Source organism: Trichomycterus rosablanca, chromosome 5, assembly GCF_030014385.1.
Source record: "Trichomycterus rosablanca isolate fTriRos1 chromosome 5, fTriRos1.hap1, whole genome shotgun sequence".
NCBI classification, from domain to species: domain Eukaryota; kingdom Metazoa; phylum Chordata; class Actinopteri; order Siluriformes; family Trichomycteridae; genus Trichomycterus; species Trichomycterus rosablanca.
The window spans coordinates 38,256,439-38,274,851 of NC_085992.1; the positions used below are offsets into that span (position 1 = coordinate 38,256,439).

Here is an 18,413-nt window from a genome sequence, read left to right on the forward strand (position 1 = left end):
ATGTGTTACTGGCGGCTGAGAGGACGGTGTTCGTCTTCTTGTGCCCTGCCCACTGGTCGGGTCAGTGCGGTGTTCCAGTAGGCCAGGTGCAGCAGTGGGTAGAACGGCGGCTCGGCAGTGTAACGGGGTGCGGTCCGGACATGGAGCCACCCAGTGGACGCTGGTGAGTAGGTCACTGGGACCGTTGACCATTAGGGAGGGAGCAGTGTAGCGTCGCCACTGGGGGGCCGGCACAGGCTTTACCCAGAAAGCCTTGCGGCAGTGGTGTCTAAGCTCACCGTAGCCGTGTATCCCGTTGTTGGGAGTGGGGTGGCTGCGGTGAGGGTTGGGTAAGTAGCTTATATGTTTGTCTGTTGTATGAATGTATGTGTGTATGAATGGGTGTCAATATATGAGAACCATGATACTTCCTCTCGAATGACCTAACAATAATCATTCATTTGTGCTTAATGTATGCACTTTATTGTATAAATTTATTGGCACTGCAAAGCACAACATGGGCAAACTAGTATCCAACCTTGTCTGTTCATGTTATTTTAAGCCTAATTTGCATTTATAAACATAATGCTTTTTGACTTTTGTCAAGCACACACACTATGGGTGTGTTCGAAAACCTAGTGAGCTGCCTTGCTGTCTTACTGCCTACATAGGCAGCTGCCTAAGCATAGAGGATTCTAATAAGTCATTGACTCATAAGGCAGGTTATTCGAACACACTACTTAGACAGCGATAACATCGGGTTTCGCTTACTAAGCTAACACAGTTAGCATCATGCCATTCAAACCAATGGGATGAGGTGGCACAATGCGCTAGCATGTCAAATAACATCTCCCTCCGTTTACCAAAAACGGTTAAACTGTCCCTGACAAGCCCGAACTTGCAAATAAATATACTTGTACACCTTTCTACAAATTAAAAATCAATGATAATTTATTTAATTTATAATCATTTATAATTTATTTAAGTTCGTTTCTCCGCACCGTCCGCCAAATTTTTTATTTTTCTGTGAGAAAAGTTGTGCCACATTGAATGCTCAATTTCCTCAATTTCCTTCGGGATCAATAAAGTATCTATCTATCTATCTATCTATCTATCTATCTATCTATCTATCTATCTATCTATCTATCTATCTATCTATCTATCTATCTATCTATCTATCTATCTATGCTGGGATTGACTTGGTCACTAAGGCAGCATCAGATGCTCCCTCTTTAGTCAAAATAACATTGAAATTTTAAGATACTTTAGTAGTGAGCATTTTAAGGCATTTAGGATTTTGAACAGCGCGTAGGATGACGTAAAATGCATTTACGTAGAGAGCTCCCTAGGTTTTCGAACACACCCTATGTCTACATAACCATGCCTAGTGAGGACTAGTGAAAAAGCCATGGACTTTCTGGACGTATGCAAGTCACCCATGCCATGCGCACTGATGCACACTCCCATGACAGATGTTGGCTCTTACATCTTATGCTGATAACAGTTCAGATGGTGTCCTTTTATGGTCCTTTTCGTGTTTTAGCACAAATAACTTAATGTTCTTTTTCCCAAATACCAGCTAAAATGAGGATGTATCTGACCATAGCCCACATTTCCACTGTCTTTTGGTCCATCTTAAGTGAGCTCAGGCCCAGAGAACTTTTGAGAGAGCCATTTCTGCACAGAATTAATGTATGCTTTCTCTTGGTGTAACAAGGTCAAGTTAAGTCAGTTTTAATTGTATAGCGCTTTTTACGATAAACATTGTCTCAAAGCAACTTTACAGAATCCAGGACCAACATACCAAAAAGCCCTGTTGAGCAAGCCGAGGGCGACAGTGGCAAGAAAAAAGTTATTTATTATTCAGTCCAGTCTGTGATAAAGTCCGTAGTGAGTTCATGACATTTTTAGTGCAAACACGCCAGGTTCCTGTCATATCTAGCAGGGATAGCATTCATGTCACAGCAGTCTTGACTTGCAGTCTTCAACCTTGGGTGGGTAAACAGGTTTCCAAAGTGCATTTTTTTGATGCAGTGGTAGGCTGTGTTTAGTCACAACAGTATTCCAAAGGACTTCTGAGTCTATTTGGTTATATAATGTACAGATGCAATGCCACTGGAGGGCTTAACAAACACTCAGATTTAATAGTGCTTTCTAGCCTTGACCTACATGGACTGATATTCTTCCTGATTCCTTGAACCTTATTTTAGTTTTATGTACAGTAGATGGTAAGGGACCTAAATTATTTGCAATGTTTAACAGAGAAATGCTCGTTTTGAAACCGGACAGTAGGTGGTGAGCCACAAACCATATTTGTTAGCAAAGACTATCCTGTCATGATATCCTCACCTGCTTATTGTGGAATGGTAACTTGAATATTATATAAACATTTCAGTCTTATTTTGGGGGCAGCACGGTGGCTCGGTGGGTAGCACTGTCGCCTCACAGCAAGAAGGTCCTGGGTTCGATCCCCAGGCAGGGAGGTCCGGGTCCTTTCTGTGTGGAGTTTGCATGTTCTCCCCGTGTCTGCATGGGTTTACTTCCAAAGCTCCGGTTTCCTCCCACAGTCCAAAAACATGGTCATGTTGAACTGAATTGCCCTATAGGTGTGTGTGTGTGTGTGTGTGTGTGTGTATGTGTGTCTGCCCTGCGATGGACTGGCGCCCCGTCCAGGTTGTTGCTGTGTGCCTTGCACCCGTTGGGAAGCTGGGATAGGCTCCGGCGCCCCCCCTGCGACCCTAATTGGATAAGCGGTTAAGAAGAGTGAGTCTTATTTTGCCCATCTAAACTTTTTCTTTAGTAAGTACATCCATCCATCCATCATAAATGTTTTACTGCCTCTACATTTTCATTTAGATGATTTTTTGTGTTGACTTTAAATTCTGTATATGTTTGCAACAGTTTGTTCATGCCAAATGTCTTGGCAGGCAAAACATCATTATTAAAGTAATATGTGGCAATATGTCATTGACAGTATTTTCCAATAAGCTAAACATTTTAATTTTTAGTATAAAAATAGTATTTTTATATGTTATGAATAGTTCATGTTGTGCTGGTTTACTTAATTAATTTGCTTAGTATTATGGTTATTTTTTCAAGAGAAAAAACACTATTTTGGCACATTTGGAAATGTTACAATTATTTATGACAGTTTACCATTAGGGCTTGTTTAATTCATTATTGAGCATTTTAATTTGTTCCCTTAGCTATTTTTATTTACTTTGCTTATGAAAACATTTCTTCAAAATGACTTAAATAGTTTGTTTTTCTATCCACAATAATACTGAGAAATGTGAAAGTTTTTTATAATGTATTCTAATTGTATTCTAAATCTGTTTGAAACACATAACTTTTTGACATTTTGTAACAAAATACTTTTTGTTATACTTTGTCTACAAATAGCACACATTTACACTTATTTATTTTCTCTTCCATCTCTACATTTTTTCTCTACATCTCTACATTTGTGATGGCACAGTTATATATTTTTAAGGCTAAGTGGGAGAGAAAACTCTACGTGAAGGTATAAACACCCAGTTGTTGACAGAATTTGAGAAAATCAGACTTCTCAGTGCTTTTAGTACCTCGTCCAGATTTTTTGATGGAGTTTCCCCTGGGGTTCAGCAAACTCACTACATAACAGAGCACACACAAAAATACCAATGCTAGAGTAAAGAAAGTTAAACTGCTTTTTTAAAACCAACCCATTGTCACGAATCCAGTCTCTGTGTGCTCCCAGACCTCATGTTTACATGCCACGCCCCTCTCTACAGGAGCACATGTTGGAGAAGTTTGTTTTCAGGGGCAAGCCAACACCCCCCCACTGTGATTGGTCCCCTGCTAATTAACCTCAGCTGAACCTTGTTTGAGGTAATAAGCTCATGGCATTTAAGAAGGGAGCTTGGAAATTTGGCTTTGGTTTGTTTGGGTCCAAGCTCATGTTTGTGTCTGTCCTGCTAGTCCATGCTCCTGTCCTGCTAGTCCATGCTCCTGTCCTGCTAGTCCATGCTCCTGTCCTGCTAGTCCATGCTCCTGTCCTGCTAGTCCATGCTCCTGTCCTGCTAGTCCATGCTCCTTGTTAGTCCATTCTCTTGTCTGTGCTCTTGTCCATGTTTAGAAGTTTAGTTTAGTCTAGTTCATGTCTTGTGTTAGTCAGATTGCATGTGTTAGCTTAGCTTAGGTTAGGGTTTAGGTTCTTGTTTTTTGTATTTAGCAGTATCATTTAGCATAGGTTGTGTGTTTGTGTCTTGCCTTGTGTACCTGTCTTGTGTTTTTCTATTATTTAAAAGTTTTGTAAATCATCTCTGCGTGTGTGTCCGCCCCCTCTTGTCTAGTCTAGCCCATTAAACGTTACACCCAGCTGATGTGATTAAAGAAGCTATTGACCTGACTGATACTTGCTAACCAGATCTTCTGATGTAACTACTGTATGTTAAAGAGAATGACATTACAGACCAGCAGTGTGTATAATGTATAATGCCATGAATCACCTGAACTTCTCAAGCCATTATTTGTTAAAGGTTTGCATATGTAAACACAAAAATAAATGTGCAAGTTAATTATCTAATCCATCTAATTATTATCTGATAGTGTTTAATAAATAAACAAAATAACACATTTTCCATTTTGTGTGTTTGCCTTATTTGACATTTACATTTTCAGCATTTAGCAGACGCTCTTATCCAGAGCGACTTACAGAAGTGTTTCTATAGTGAACATTTCATTTCTCAAGTTTAGGTAAACAACAGTCGAAGAACACAAATCTGCTAAAAACCCTTTTTTTTTTTAAATGGAAAAGATTGGAATAAAGTGTTAGTAAATAAGTACAAGTCAGCCTAAGTGTTTAGTAAAAAGGTGGGTTTTTAATCGTTTTTTAAAGACAGCAAGAGACTCAGATGTTCGGACAGACAGAGGAAGTTCGTTCCACCATTTGGGCGCTAGAACAGAGAAGAGCCTTGATGCTTGTCTTCCTTTAGTCCAGGATGGAGGCTCAAGTCGAGCGAGACTAGAGGCTCGGAGGTTGCGTGGTACAGAGCGGGGTTTGATTAGACCCCGAAGGTAGCTTGGGGCTGGTCCTTTTTTGGCTTTGTAGGCGAGCGTCAGTGTTTTAAACTGAATGCGTGCAGCTACTGGAAGCCAGTGAAGAGAACGCAGCAGTGGGGTGATGTGGCAGTGTTTGGGTTGGTTAAAAACCAGACGGGCAGCTGCATTTTGAATGAGCTGTAAGGGTTTAATCGTGGACATGGGAGCTCCAGCCAGAAGGGAGTTGCAGTAGTCCAACCGTGAGATTACAAGTGATTGCACCAGAATCTGAGTAGCTTCCCTGGAGAGAAATGGACGAATCTTCCTGATGTTGTACAGGAGGATTGATTTGAAAACCAATGTGTTTAAATGACTTTAACTAATGTGATGGAGAAACAAAAATATGCAATCATCAGAAACTAACTGTTAAACACAATGTAGACAGGGGTCATGTCCCCAGGTTTTTTTGTAGTTTTACATTTTTTATTGGTTTTAGTTTTAGGTTCCAGGTTTAGTTTTTAGTACTTATTTTGTAGTATTTTTGTTTTATTTTAGGTGGCAAGCTGGTAAATATAATCCACAGAACTATTTGGTGGTTCATAATGTGTATATTTATTTAATTATTATTAGGATTTTAACGTCATGTTTTACACACTTTGGTTACATTCATGACAGGACAGGTAGTTATTCGTTACACAAGATTCACATCGCAGGCATAGCCATCCCAGCGATCACAGAGAAGCCAGTCAAGAGTTTGGGTAAGGTTTTTGACAGCTCTCTGAGCGATACAACATCTATTCAGTTAACTTGTGCTGAGCTGGGGGGTGGGGGGTGGGGGGGTCTACCTGGAAAGTTCAAAGCCTGGGTCTACAAGCATGGCGTCCTTCCCAGGATCCTGTGGCACCGCCTCGCCTATGCTGTCCCAATCTCTACAGTTGAGACCTTAGAGAGGAAGGTCAGCCACCACCTTCGGAGATGGCTCGGGTTACCAAAGAGCCTGAGCAGCATCGCACTCTGTGGGCGTAACAACAAATTGCAGCTGCCCATCAAGTCCTTGGAAGAGGAATTTAAGGTTACAAGAGCTAGAGAAGTGATGCAGTACAGGGATTCTGGTGATCCGAAGTGGAGGGCGGAGGAAGCTGTCCAAGAGGCTGAGGGAAGACTGCATCACAGGAGCCTGGTGGGAGTGGTCACAAGAGGCAGAGCCGGGGTAGGATCCTTTCCAACTCCCCAACTGAACACCAGAGGGAAGGAAAGGCGGCGCCTTGTTCAAGAGGAAGTGAGAGCAGCTGTGGAGGAGGTAAGATTATGCAAGGCAGTGGGAATGAGGCAACAGGGGGCTTGGACAGGATGGGAGAACGCGGTTGAGAGGAAAGTGACCTGGACTGAGATTTGGAAAGCCGAGCCTCACCACATTAAGTTCCTCATCGAAGCGGTGTATGATGTGCTTCCAAGCCCATCTAACCTGCACACATGGGGCATAGCAGAAACACCAGCATGTCCTTTGTGTTCTAAGAGAGGTACCCTAGAGCACATCCTCAGCTGCTGTACGATGGCACTTGGAGAAGGACGATACCGATGGAGGCATGACCAAGTCCTTAAGCCCATTGCGGAAGCCATCAGCACTGGACTTGTGTTGGCAAAGCAGTTTCATCCCTCCAAGAAAACCATGGCCTTCGTTAGAGCTGGGGAGCAGGCAGCCCCGGTCAAAAGATCACCGGCAGGCATCTTGACTTTTGCTGGAGACTGGCAGCTGTTGGTGGACCTCGAACGACAGCTGAAGTTCCCCAGCCACATTGTTGTCACCACCCTTCGACCAGACATTGTCCTCGTGTCTGAATCGACAAAGCAAGCTGTGCTGCTGGAGCTGACAGTCCCATGGGAAGATCGCATGGAAGAAGCGTCAGAGAGGAAGCTTTCCAAGTATGCGGGACTGGTCAGCGACTGTCAGCAGGCTGGATGGAGAGCTAGGTGCCTCCCAGAGGAGGTTGGATGTAGAGGATTTGCAGCCCGTTACTTGGTCAGAGCCTTAAGTAGTTTAGGCATCGAGAGAGTGCGGAAGAGGAGAGCCATCCGCAACACCACCGAAGCGGCAGAGAGGGCCTCAAGATGGCTGTGGCTCAAGAGAGAAGAACCATGGACTAGTGGTAGCTAGTTAGCCTTCTGGACACAAGCTGGGGTCTGATCAACTTCGGCTCGGTCACCTGGATGAGGGTGTTTGATGTTGAAAGACCGCAAACACCCAGTGATTTCAGGAACATCACTGATGATGTGTCCATATGCATCTGCAGATGTATTTATACACGTTAGTTCACAAGTTTAATGTCAAACAGTCATGGACCATTTTGTATCTCCAATTCATTTCACTTGCATGTCTTTGGACTGTGGGAGGAAACTAGAGCTCCTGGAGGAAAGCCACGCAGACACGGGGAGAACTTCACACCGCTGAGCCACCGTGCCGCCCTCATATTGTGTAAAAAACATTATCATCATAGCTGTTTTTGTTATTTGATATAATTAAATAAGGGTGCTATAGCATTCTTTATGCAGTGAAAATACAATAAATATTTTTACTGCTTTTGGGTAACCAAGTTAACAAGTTACGAATAATTTTTAAGTTATTTTGTTTATCTGAACATTTTTAACCTTAGTCCCTACTTACAATAAAAATAATTTCATTTCGGTTCATTTTATGGATTCAGGTTAATCTGAGTCACTCAGTAATGTGATCCAGTTCACCTGAGTCACCTCAGTCACCCAACCCCCCCCCCCCCCCCCCCCCCGTCCAATAAATAAAATAAATTACAACTGTAAGGATCCACAGACACGTTATTAGGTTACAGATGTTTATTTTAAATTAAACAGATGTTGATTTTAATTTAATTTCCACCCCCCCCAAAATAAACAAAACTTAAACACAAATAACAACAAATGAAACAAAATTTAAAAATGTGCAATTCAATTATTAGTTAACCAAAATTAAAATGTGTTAAATGTAGAACAACAACCAAATAGAAACAAAGAATGAAAAATGTAGTGTAAATACAAATAAATAAATAGCAAAAAATGTAGTGTGCCAATTAGAATATACACTATTTTAAATACATATATAAACAAAAACAACCAAGTTGAAAAAAGGCAAAATGTGCAAAAAAGTATATAACTACATATATAGTTAATTCCGGGTTAATTGAGACCTCGGACTTGTGATTCCTGATTCAGTACGAAGATTCAAATCATTAACCCAGGTGATTCAGGAACCACCCAGCTCTAGTTAATATCCATAGATTATGTGCATTATTAACATAGATTTTCAACATCTGTATAAGACCTTTTAATGTACATGTATTTATGTTAAATCAAGTGTCTCTTTAAACTTCATTTAGCACTTGCACCTAGGTCCTCCAGGACCATGGTGCAACACAGAACACAAGTGTAAACAGCACAACATACACAGTGCGGATAACAAACTGTTATAAATAGTTACAAATAGTAATAGTTATAAATAGTAATAAATAGAAAGAACTACAACAACCATGTAACAATACACCATGTTACAGCACAAGCCACTTGCAGAAGGTAGAGTGATTCAGTATTGAATGAGATCAGACCTACAATAGTGGTGTCATCTGCATTTTGTTTAGAGCCATGTTTTGGAGTTTGAGATGAGTTTCATGGGATTAACTGGATTAAATTAAGAACTGAACTCTATAAAATGAAATTATGCAAACATATAAGCATCAAGTCGTCCACCACATTGTTGGCATGATAAGTAAACAGTAATAGATCCATAAATGTGGCTGTACATAGATTAATGTGAATACAAATATGAGAAATATAAATATAAGAAACAAAAAAGTACCAGTCCCAAACACTGCAACAATGGGGATGGGGGCCAGCTCATTTGGCAAATTGTGACTAGCTACCACCTGTTACTGGCAAGAAGTATTGCCTGAATCGAATACTATTTCAGACATATGCTAATGCTCCTCCAAGCTGAATGCAAATATGCTTTAGCAGCTTGTGTGCTGCATGGCTTCAGGTGCTTTACATGAGGATCAGTAAATGAAAAAATAAATTAAGTTTATTTAATAAGCTGCTATACATTATATGGCTAAATGTCAGTTCAGTTTACCTAATAAGACTGGTCTTGCTTGAGTAGCCTAAACGAATGATGGTTTCATGTAATTTATTATTTTATTCATCTTTAATAACTTGTACTAATCAGGGCTGCTCTGAGTTTGATGCCTATATACACTGATCAGCCATAACATTATGACCACCTCCTTGTTTTTTACACTCACTGTCCATTCTATCAACTCCACTTACTAGATAGAAGCACTACTGACTGTAGTCCATTTGTTTCTCTACATACAGTTTTAGCATGCTTTCACCCTGTTCTTCAATGGTCAGGGCAACCACAGAGCAGGTATTATTTAGGTGGTGGATCATTCTCAGCACTGCAGTGACACTGACATGGTGGTGGTGTGTTAGTGTGTGTTGTGCTGGTATAAGTGGATCAGACACAGCAGCGCTGCTGGAGTTTTTAAATACCATATCCACTCACTGTCCACTCTATTAGACACTCCTACCTAGTTGGTTCACCCTATAGATGTAAAGTCAGAGACGATCGCGCCTCTATTACTGCTGTTTGAATTGGTCATCTTCTAGACCTTCATCAGTGGTCACAGGACACTGCCCACGGGGCGCTGTTGGCTGGATATTTTTGGTTGGTGGACTATTCTCAGTCCACCAGTGACAGTGAGGTGTTTAAAAACTCCCATCAGCGCTGCTGTGTCTGATCCACTCATACCAGCACAACACACATTAACACACCACCACCATGTCAGTGTCACTGCAGTGCTGAGAATGATCCACCATCTAAATAATACCTGCTCTGTAGTGATCCTGGGAAAGTCCTGACCACTGAAGAACAGGGTGAAAGCAGGCTGAAAAAGTATGTAGAGAAACAGATGGACTACTGTCAGTAATTGTGGAACTACAAAGTGCTTCTATGTGGTAAGTGGAACTGATAAAATGGACAATGTATGTAGTAACAAGAAGGTGGTTTTAATGTTATGGCTGATCGGTGTAGGCCTATTCACTCACTCACTCACTCACCTCAAAGAGCTCAAAGGCCAAGATGAAAATGAGAACTTTGTATGTCTGCAGCGGTGTCAGTTAATGGTCTGACAACATTATTAGCATTGTGCATACACAGATTAATATAATTATACGCTGCATAAATAATCTGTAATTAAATAAAGGCCTATTCTTAATACCAGCTGATGTGAGGTTGTTAAAAATCCCACTCACAGCAGAGAGTAACCAGACTGCCAGAAGGGATGCTTACCCTGCCACAAAATATTCATGAACAATAAAGTCATGACTTATTCATTTTAGTTCAGATTTCATTTTTGTTTTGGCCTATATAATTCAAAGCAAGTCGGCTCTCTATACTACAGGCTACAAATCCACAAAAATACTCATTAGAAGTAAACAAAGAGGAATGTCTTTCTGTGGCAGAACCCACAGCAGAAGTTTTATGTGTCCAAATGTGTTCCTTCTTGGTACTCTGGTTTCCACCTACTTTCCAAAATCATGTAAAAGCTGGCTAGATGTTGCCATGTGATTGGCTGGCACCAGGTCAAGGATAATATCCTGCTTTGTGCCTAGTGTTTCTTCGTGGGCTTCAGGCTGATCAGATCAAAGCAGCTGGTATAATAAATAAATTTTTAACAACAGTAAGCTCTAAACTGAAAGGTCTGAAAGGTCAATGTAGAAATCTATTCAAGCATAATATTTTCTTTATAAATGAGTTTAAGATACATGCAACAGTAATGGTTTTTTTGGTTTATTTTAATTTTAAAAATACTGAATAAACATTTAACACAATCAGAAATCAGAGAGGCTTTATTGTCATGTTTTGATTCATATAATATATGCTATATACACCGATCAGCCATAACATTAAACCACCTCCTTCTTTCTACACTCACTGTCCATTTTATCAGCTCCACTTACCATATAGGAGCACTTTGTAGTTCTACAATTACTGTCTGTAGTCCATCTATTTCTCTACATACCTTTTTAGCCTTCTTCAGTGGTCAGGACCACCAAAGAGCAGGTATTATGGTGGTGTGTTAGTGTGTGTTGTGCTGGTATGAGTGGATAAGACACAGCAGCGCTGCTGGAGTTTTTAAATACCGTGTTCACTCACTGTCCACTCTATTAGACACTCCTACCTAGTTGGTCCACCTTGTAGATGTAAAGTCAGAGACGATCACTCATCTATTGCTGCTGTTTGAGTTGGGCACCTTCTAGACCTTCATCAGTGGTCACAGGACGCTGCCCACAGGGCGCTGTTGGCTGGTTATTTTTGGTTGGTGGACTATTCTCCGTCCAGCAGTGACAGTGAGGTGTTTAAAAACTCCATCAGCATTGCTGTGTCTTACTCACTCATACCAGCACAACACACACTAACACAACACCACCCAAAATAATACCTACTCTGTAGTGGTCCTGGGAGAGTACTGACCATTGAAGAACAGCTTGAAAGGGGGCTAACAAAGCATGTAGAGAAACAGATGGACTACAGTCAGTAATTTTAGAACTACAAAGTGCTCCTATATGGTAAGTGGAGCTGATAAAATGGACAGTGAGTGTAGAAACAAGGTGTAAAATAATAATACATTTACATTTTCTGCATTTAGCAGACGCCTTTATCCAAATCGACTTACAGTACAGTTACAGTATACAGTTTGAGCAATTGAGGGTTAAGGGCCTTGCTCAAGGGCCCAACAGTTGCAACCTGGCAGAGGTGAGGCTTGAACCGGTAACCCTATGATTACTAGTCCAGTACCTTAACCACTAGGCTACAGCTGATTCAATACAATAAGTAAAGTGGACTGTAAAGGTGGTTTGGGTTAGCAGGTAGTGCAACACAGCTGCAGCACCCCAGTTTCAGCAGCTTTGTCCATGTCTACATGGGTTTCCATGTTGCAAGTATGTGAAGTGAATAATGTTGACCATTTCAGTTGTGAGTAGAAATAAGTGGGAATATGTGCCATGCAATAGACTGACACCCATTGTACCCAATGTTCCTGGAAAAAAAATCTGGACTTAAAATGATTCTGACTCGGATAAAGCATTAATTAACGATTAAATCAATGTATAAATAAATAAGTATATAAAAGAATAAACAAATAAGTTAATGAATGAAATCAACAATGTAAGAGAATACTTTTATGCTACCTTTTTTGCTTCTCTGTAACTTCATAGGCAACCTGGAGACCTTTAAGTGAGTGTAGCTAGCCCCCATTGCTCCCTTAGGGCTCATAGAATTGCTCCTCATTTTCTGGACCACAAACATGACCACATAGGATTGGAGTACATTTCTTGCCGTCGGCTGCACTTATGAACGCGTCAACTCTTCAACACTGAAGTACCTCATCCTGACTAATAAAAACACTCCTGATAGAAACGGCCTTGCAGAAACCTCTCACACGATACCTTTTGAAAATATCCTTTAATCAAAGACATACAGTGGATTGGAAAGGTATGCAGACTTTGTTGTGTGATTTGATTTTGAATTGATATAATTGCTTTTTTACCCTTTAATTTATATATTTTTTTAAATAATTAAATATAATAATATAATAATAACATTTAATATAATAATTAAATATATTTTTTGCTATTTTATATATGCATTTTCTTTTTTTTTTTTTTTTAATTTAGCATAGCCTATTCTGCCATCTCCCTCTACTGGGGACCCTGTGAAATCTGGGGAGGGTATATTTGCCAGACACACGCTCCCTCTAACGCAAGTGTGGTCCACTGACCCCTTCTTATTCACACGTACTTCAGTGGATTTGCGTGTTAGGCCAGTCTGGCGCACGGAGAGTCATGCACTGATCTCCCCGTTCCTCCACTTCTGTACAGGTTGTTACTAACCTGGGTTCTTACACAGCATCCTGCCCACTTCTTAATCCAGTCTTTTCCCACCCAGCAAACCCTAGTGGCCAATTTTGTCTGTTGCAGGCACTGCCAATTGTGCCTGCTAGGGGGTGTCTGGCTGACAGCAGAGCTGAGATTCAAACACAGGGGTTCAGTATCCCAGCCCTAATGTGTTAGCAGAATATCCCGCTGGGCACCCCAAAATATAAAAAATGTAAATGTCTTATTCACAAAAGTATCTAGATCATTTTGATTTTTTGCAGCAACAAGTTGCAAATAATTTTGGATACATCAAGCTTTGGGCACCTAGATTTGAGAAGTTTATACCATTTTTCATGAAAGATCCACTCAAGTTTCAGATTGGATGGCAAGCCGTAGCCTAATGATTAAGGTATTGGACTAGTAATCAGAAGGTCGTGGGTTCAAGCCCCACCACTGCCAGGTTGCTGCTGTTGGGCCCTTAAGCAAGGCCCTTAACCCTCAATTGCTCAAATTGTATACTGTAACTGTAATGTAAGACGCTTTAAGTCTGGGCTTTGGCTAGGCCACTCAAAGACATTCAATGGCTTTGGCTATATGCTCTAGGTCAGTGTTGTCTTAAAAGATGACCTGTCAGCCCAATCTGAGTTTGCTTGAGCTCCTAAGGAGATTTTCATGAATTTGCCTGCATTGGCTACAAGTTGTTTTGTTCCTGCTGCTAAGAAGCATCCTATGGCTCGATGCTGCCACCAATATATTTCACCACAGGGATGGTATTAGCCAGACATAGTGCTTGTTGTTCTGCTCAAAAAAGTTCAGTTTTTGTCTCAACAAACCATGTAATCTTTTTCTTTATGTTGCCAGAGTCTTTATGTTTAGCAAACTCCAACTCAACTTCCAGTCTAGTTGTTTCCAATTCCCTGGTGCTTTTGCAATCCCTTGCTGCTTGCGCCATTCCACTACGGCTGCAGGAGGGCACAGCTCAGCATATGCTTCTTATACACTGGTGAAGGCAGACGCAGACCTTTAAAGCGCATGGATAGTCATTCTAACCTCAATGTGAATCGAATCCTCCCTGTCTCAGACTGACACAGGGATGGCTTTATACTGTGGCAGACAGGGGAATCCCTCATCTGACCTCCTCCCACAGACACTGCCAGTTGTGTCAATTTGAACTCTGATCTCAGCTGTAGTGTGTTAAAGTATCAGACCCCTGTGCCACTCAAGTGCCCCAGTGGCTTTCTTCTTTACACTATGTCATATAGACTTGATTTTTGAAGTGCTAAACAGATGGTTGTCTGTTCAACAGGTTTTCCGTTATCTGCAGCTCTTTTAGAGTGACCATCGGGTTCTTTCTTACATCCCTGACCAAAGGTCCTTCTTGCCAGAAGCCCAGTTAGGCCAGATGCCAAATAGGGCTAGGAAGGTTTAAGACTGTGCCAAGCTTTTTTCATTTAAAAATTGCTGAAGCCACTGTGGTCCTGGAACACTCAAGGCCTGAGATATTGTTTTATATTCTTGCCCTGATCTTTGCCTTGCCACAATTTGATTGTAAAATCCACAGACAGTTGTTGTCCTGACAATCCAGTGTAAATTCTGGGCCACTTATAGACCCATGTTTGTGCTTTTCAAAACCATGTACAATCAGTTCCAACTGCAGCATTTTGACTCAATTCAGTTCTACGCACATATCAATGATAAATAAAGCTAACAGGATGTTTCTGCACACAATGTGGATTGTGAAAAGTCTGAACACTTTGGAAAAACTCTTAAAACAATTTTTCACCTCGTCAAAATGGCAGCTATATTAATTTAAAAGCAAATCTACAAATCTACAAATTGTGAAAAAAGGCAAAGGGTTTAAAAACTTTCTAAATTAAATTTGCATCACACAGAAAAAAACTCGAACCGTATGTTCAGACTGGCAGTGATTTTTCACCTTTTTGTCGCCCAATTTGCTGATCGCTTGTTGCCCTGCATCCACACCGGCAGCATATTTATCACCTTTGGGTGTTTGGTTGCCTTGGTTTATAAGAAGAAGAATGCCTTTACTTGTCATATACATATACAGATGTACAGTACACTGGAAAAAAATGATTTTTTGACTTTGTAAATAGAGTTTTAAAGTACTTTCTTTATATAAGCTTGGGGTAGTAATACAAAAACTAGAATTTTGTAAAATGTATAAAAGGTAAGTTAAAAATTTAAGTGGCATGATATCAATAACATGTTTTTGAGAAATAGCTGGAATATGAAATGTTAACAACTTTTCATTATGAAGATATTAAAAAAAAAAACAACAACGTCACCGGGTCATTTTTGACCCGCTTATGCATCTAAGATCTAACAGTATATTCAATATAAGCATCTAACATATATTATTTTTTGGTACTCATGTTTATATTTATGACACTTTTAACCAAAGCAACTTATAATTGTGGCAAATATAGAGCATATGATTTGATATGAACTTTTTTGTTCCTTGTTAGTTTTTTTATTTGTCTAGTGTCTAATAACAGCGTTCAAGAGCTAGTGCTGGCCAATTAAGTAGACATACTGAGTTCAAGTTTAAGAGAAGCTTCATTGTCATTTTAGCTGTATACAAGTACATATTTAAACGGAATGGAACGTTCCTCGAGGACCAGGGTGCCTAATATATTCCACCCACTAACAGGTGCCGTGATGAAGAGATAATCAGAGTTCTTCTTCACCTATCAGTGGTCATAATGTTATGCCTGGTCGGTGTATTTTGTCTTTCATTTCATTGCAGACAGTATGAACCCAATATTCATGTTTTGTCTGATGATATAACCACATGGGCAAGGGATTACTTTGGCAAACCTTTGTCAAGCAATACAATACGGTGTTACATGTTGCAGCCTTATGTTAACCATGTCCAGAAGAGGTTCTAGGCAGACACAGAGTTCTCTGGGCTCAGAGGCATCTGGAATGGACCATCACAAAGTGGAGATATGTATTGTGCTCAGACGAATCAGTAGTTCAGATCTTTTTTGGAAGAAATGAATGGTATGTGCTCCGAACCAAAGATGAAAAGGGCCATTTAGACTGTTATCAGCAGCAAGTCCAAAACCAGGGTCTGTGTTTCAGGCGTGAAATGCGGGAATGGATACGGTATATAAACAATTTAAATCATGTCGCCCAAACAATAGATTAATTATCTTGGATTTATTCTGTCTGCAATGAAATAAAAGTTAAAATAAATATAAAAGAACACTGCATTTTCACCTTTTTGTCGCCCAATTTACTAATCGCTTGTTGCCCTGCATCCACACCGGCAGCATATTTATCACCTTTGGGTACCACCAAAGAGCAGGTATTATGGTGGTGTGTTAGTGTGTGTTGTGCTGGTATGAGTGGATAAGACACAGCAGCACTGCTGGAGTTTTTAAATACCGTGTTCACTCACTGTCCACTCTATTAGACACTCCTACCTAGTTGGTCCACCTTGTAGATGTAAAGTCAGAGATGATCGCTCATCTATTGCTGCTGTTTGAGTTGGTCATATTCTAGACCTTCATCAGTGGTCACAGGATGCTGCTCACGGGGCACTGTTGGCTGGATATTTTTGGTTGGTGGACTATTTTCAGTCCAGCAGTGACAGTGAGGTGTTTAAAAACTCCAGCAGCTGTGTATGTGTGTGTATGATTAAGCATGATTGTGTGTCAGAATCTAGTTGTGTTAGTGTGTGTACACTATACATAGTGTATACATACAGGCCTATAGGATAACAAATACATGGATATTTTAATGTTTTCCAATAAAAATCAATAATTATACTTGTGCAAGTTAAAATGTTCTTGTCTAGCTGCCTTGATTTTAGGTATGCTGTACACAAAACACTAGAGACTGGTACTGTATATCCTAAGGCAGCACTAAAACTAATACATTGATTAAATGCATTTATATTGAAGTTGGCTTGCAACCCAGGGTGTAGTGCTGCAGCAGAATGAAACTTTCAGAACCAGGTGGGTATGAGACTAATAAATTGGTCTCATGTAGATCTTTACATTTGGGCAAACACATTCCATTTAAAGATAAGACAAGATTTATTGTCTGTGTTGCTTTGCACAGTTTTAAATGTCACTGCATTTGAGTTCTGCATTTTATGTTAACTAAGGTTAAAACTATTTGGGCCATTATGGGTAAAATTGAATGTGCTTTACTGAACCAGAGACTTTTTTAAATGGCATACTGCCCTACTATATACCGCACACCACAACATTTATATTATGTTCTACATGCTATTCTTCAAGGAAGTATGCAGTCTTCCAGTGATCATTTGGTATGCTACACAGCACAAACCATCACAAAGGTAAATTAATATCTGGAAATAGATATCTCAGCGTGACCTGAAACTGCTTAATTTATGTGCAGAACATGTTTTCTGTGACCCTGTTTTACCTTTGGGTGCTTAAAGCCAATAATGATGCAATGAGGTAGTAAAGAGGTGCTTTAGGGCAGTAATGAACTACTTTAGCTTTAATACGGAAACAGGAGGGAAATATAAAGAAGTGAAATAAATAGTTAACCACTCTACATAGCTATTCTCTTCTGTAAAAAGTAATAAGCTGTCGGTACAAAGGCGTACCTTTTAAAAGAAAATAAACAGAAATTATACAATTTAATACAATCCTATTAGCCAGTTTCATTTTGTATTTGCACGTTTCATTTGGTGATAAATTAATTCTTTTGTTTTTGTACACTTTCTTGCACAAAGAGACAATTTCAAGTAGCCAATTTATCTACTGCTATGTGGGACTGCCTAAAGGGACCCTACAACCCTACAAAGTTTGGACCGTATGAAAAACGCACATAAAAAAAATGCTGCTTCTTACATTATGACCACCTTTCTAATATTGTGTTGGTCCCACTTTTGCTGCCCCTTACCCAACAAACTGTGATGCACTGTGTATTCTGACACCTTTCTATCAGAACCAGCATTAACTTCTTCAGCAATCTGAGCTACAGTAGATCGTCTGTTGGATCAAACCACTTGGGATAGCCTTCGCTCCCCACGTGCATCAGTGAGCCTTGGCTGCCCATGACCCTGTCGCCAGTTTACCACTGTTCCTTCCTTGAACCACCTTCGATAAATACTGACCACTGCTGCCCGGGATCAGCCCACAAGAGCTGCAGTTTTGGAGATGCTCTGACCCAGTCGTCTAGTCATCACAATGTGGCCTTTGTCAAACTGGCACAAATCCTTATGCTTGCCCATTTTTCCTGCTTCTAACGCATTAACTTTAAGGATAAAATGTTCACCTGGTGCCTAATATATCCCACCCACTAACAGGTGCCGTGATGAAGAGATAATCAGAGTTCTTCTTCACCTATCAGTGGTCATAATGTTATGCCTGGTCGGTGTATTTTGTCTTTCATTTCATTGCAGACAGTATGAACCCAATATTCATGTTTTGTCTGATGATATAACCACATTGGCAAGGGATTACTTT

General features: G+C 40.3%; 1 protein-coding gene across 1 annotated transcript; it reads left to right on the top strand.

The window, feature by feature from the left end:
• LOC134315282 (uncharacterized) lies at positions 1–7,156 on the top strand. Its single transcript, XM_062996370.1, has 2 exons — positions 1–60; positions 5,702–7,156. The coding sequence occupies exons 1-2, from the start codon at positions 1–3 to the stop codon at positions 7,154–7,156; spliced, it is 1,515 nt and encodes a 504-aa protein (XP_062852440.1).
• Positions 7,157–18,413: the final 11,257 nt, after the last annotated feature.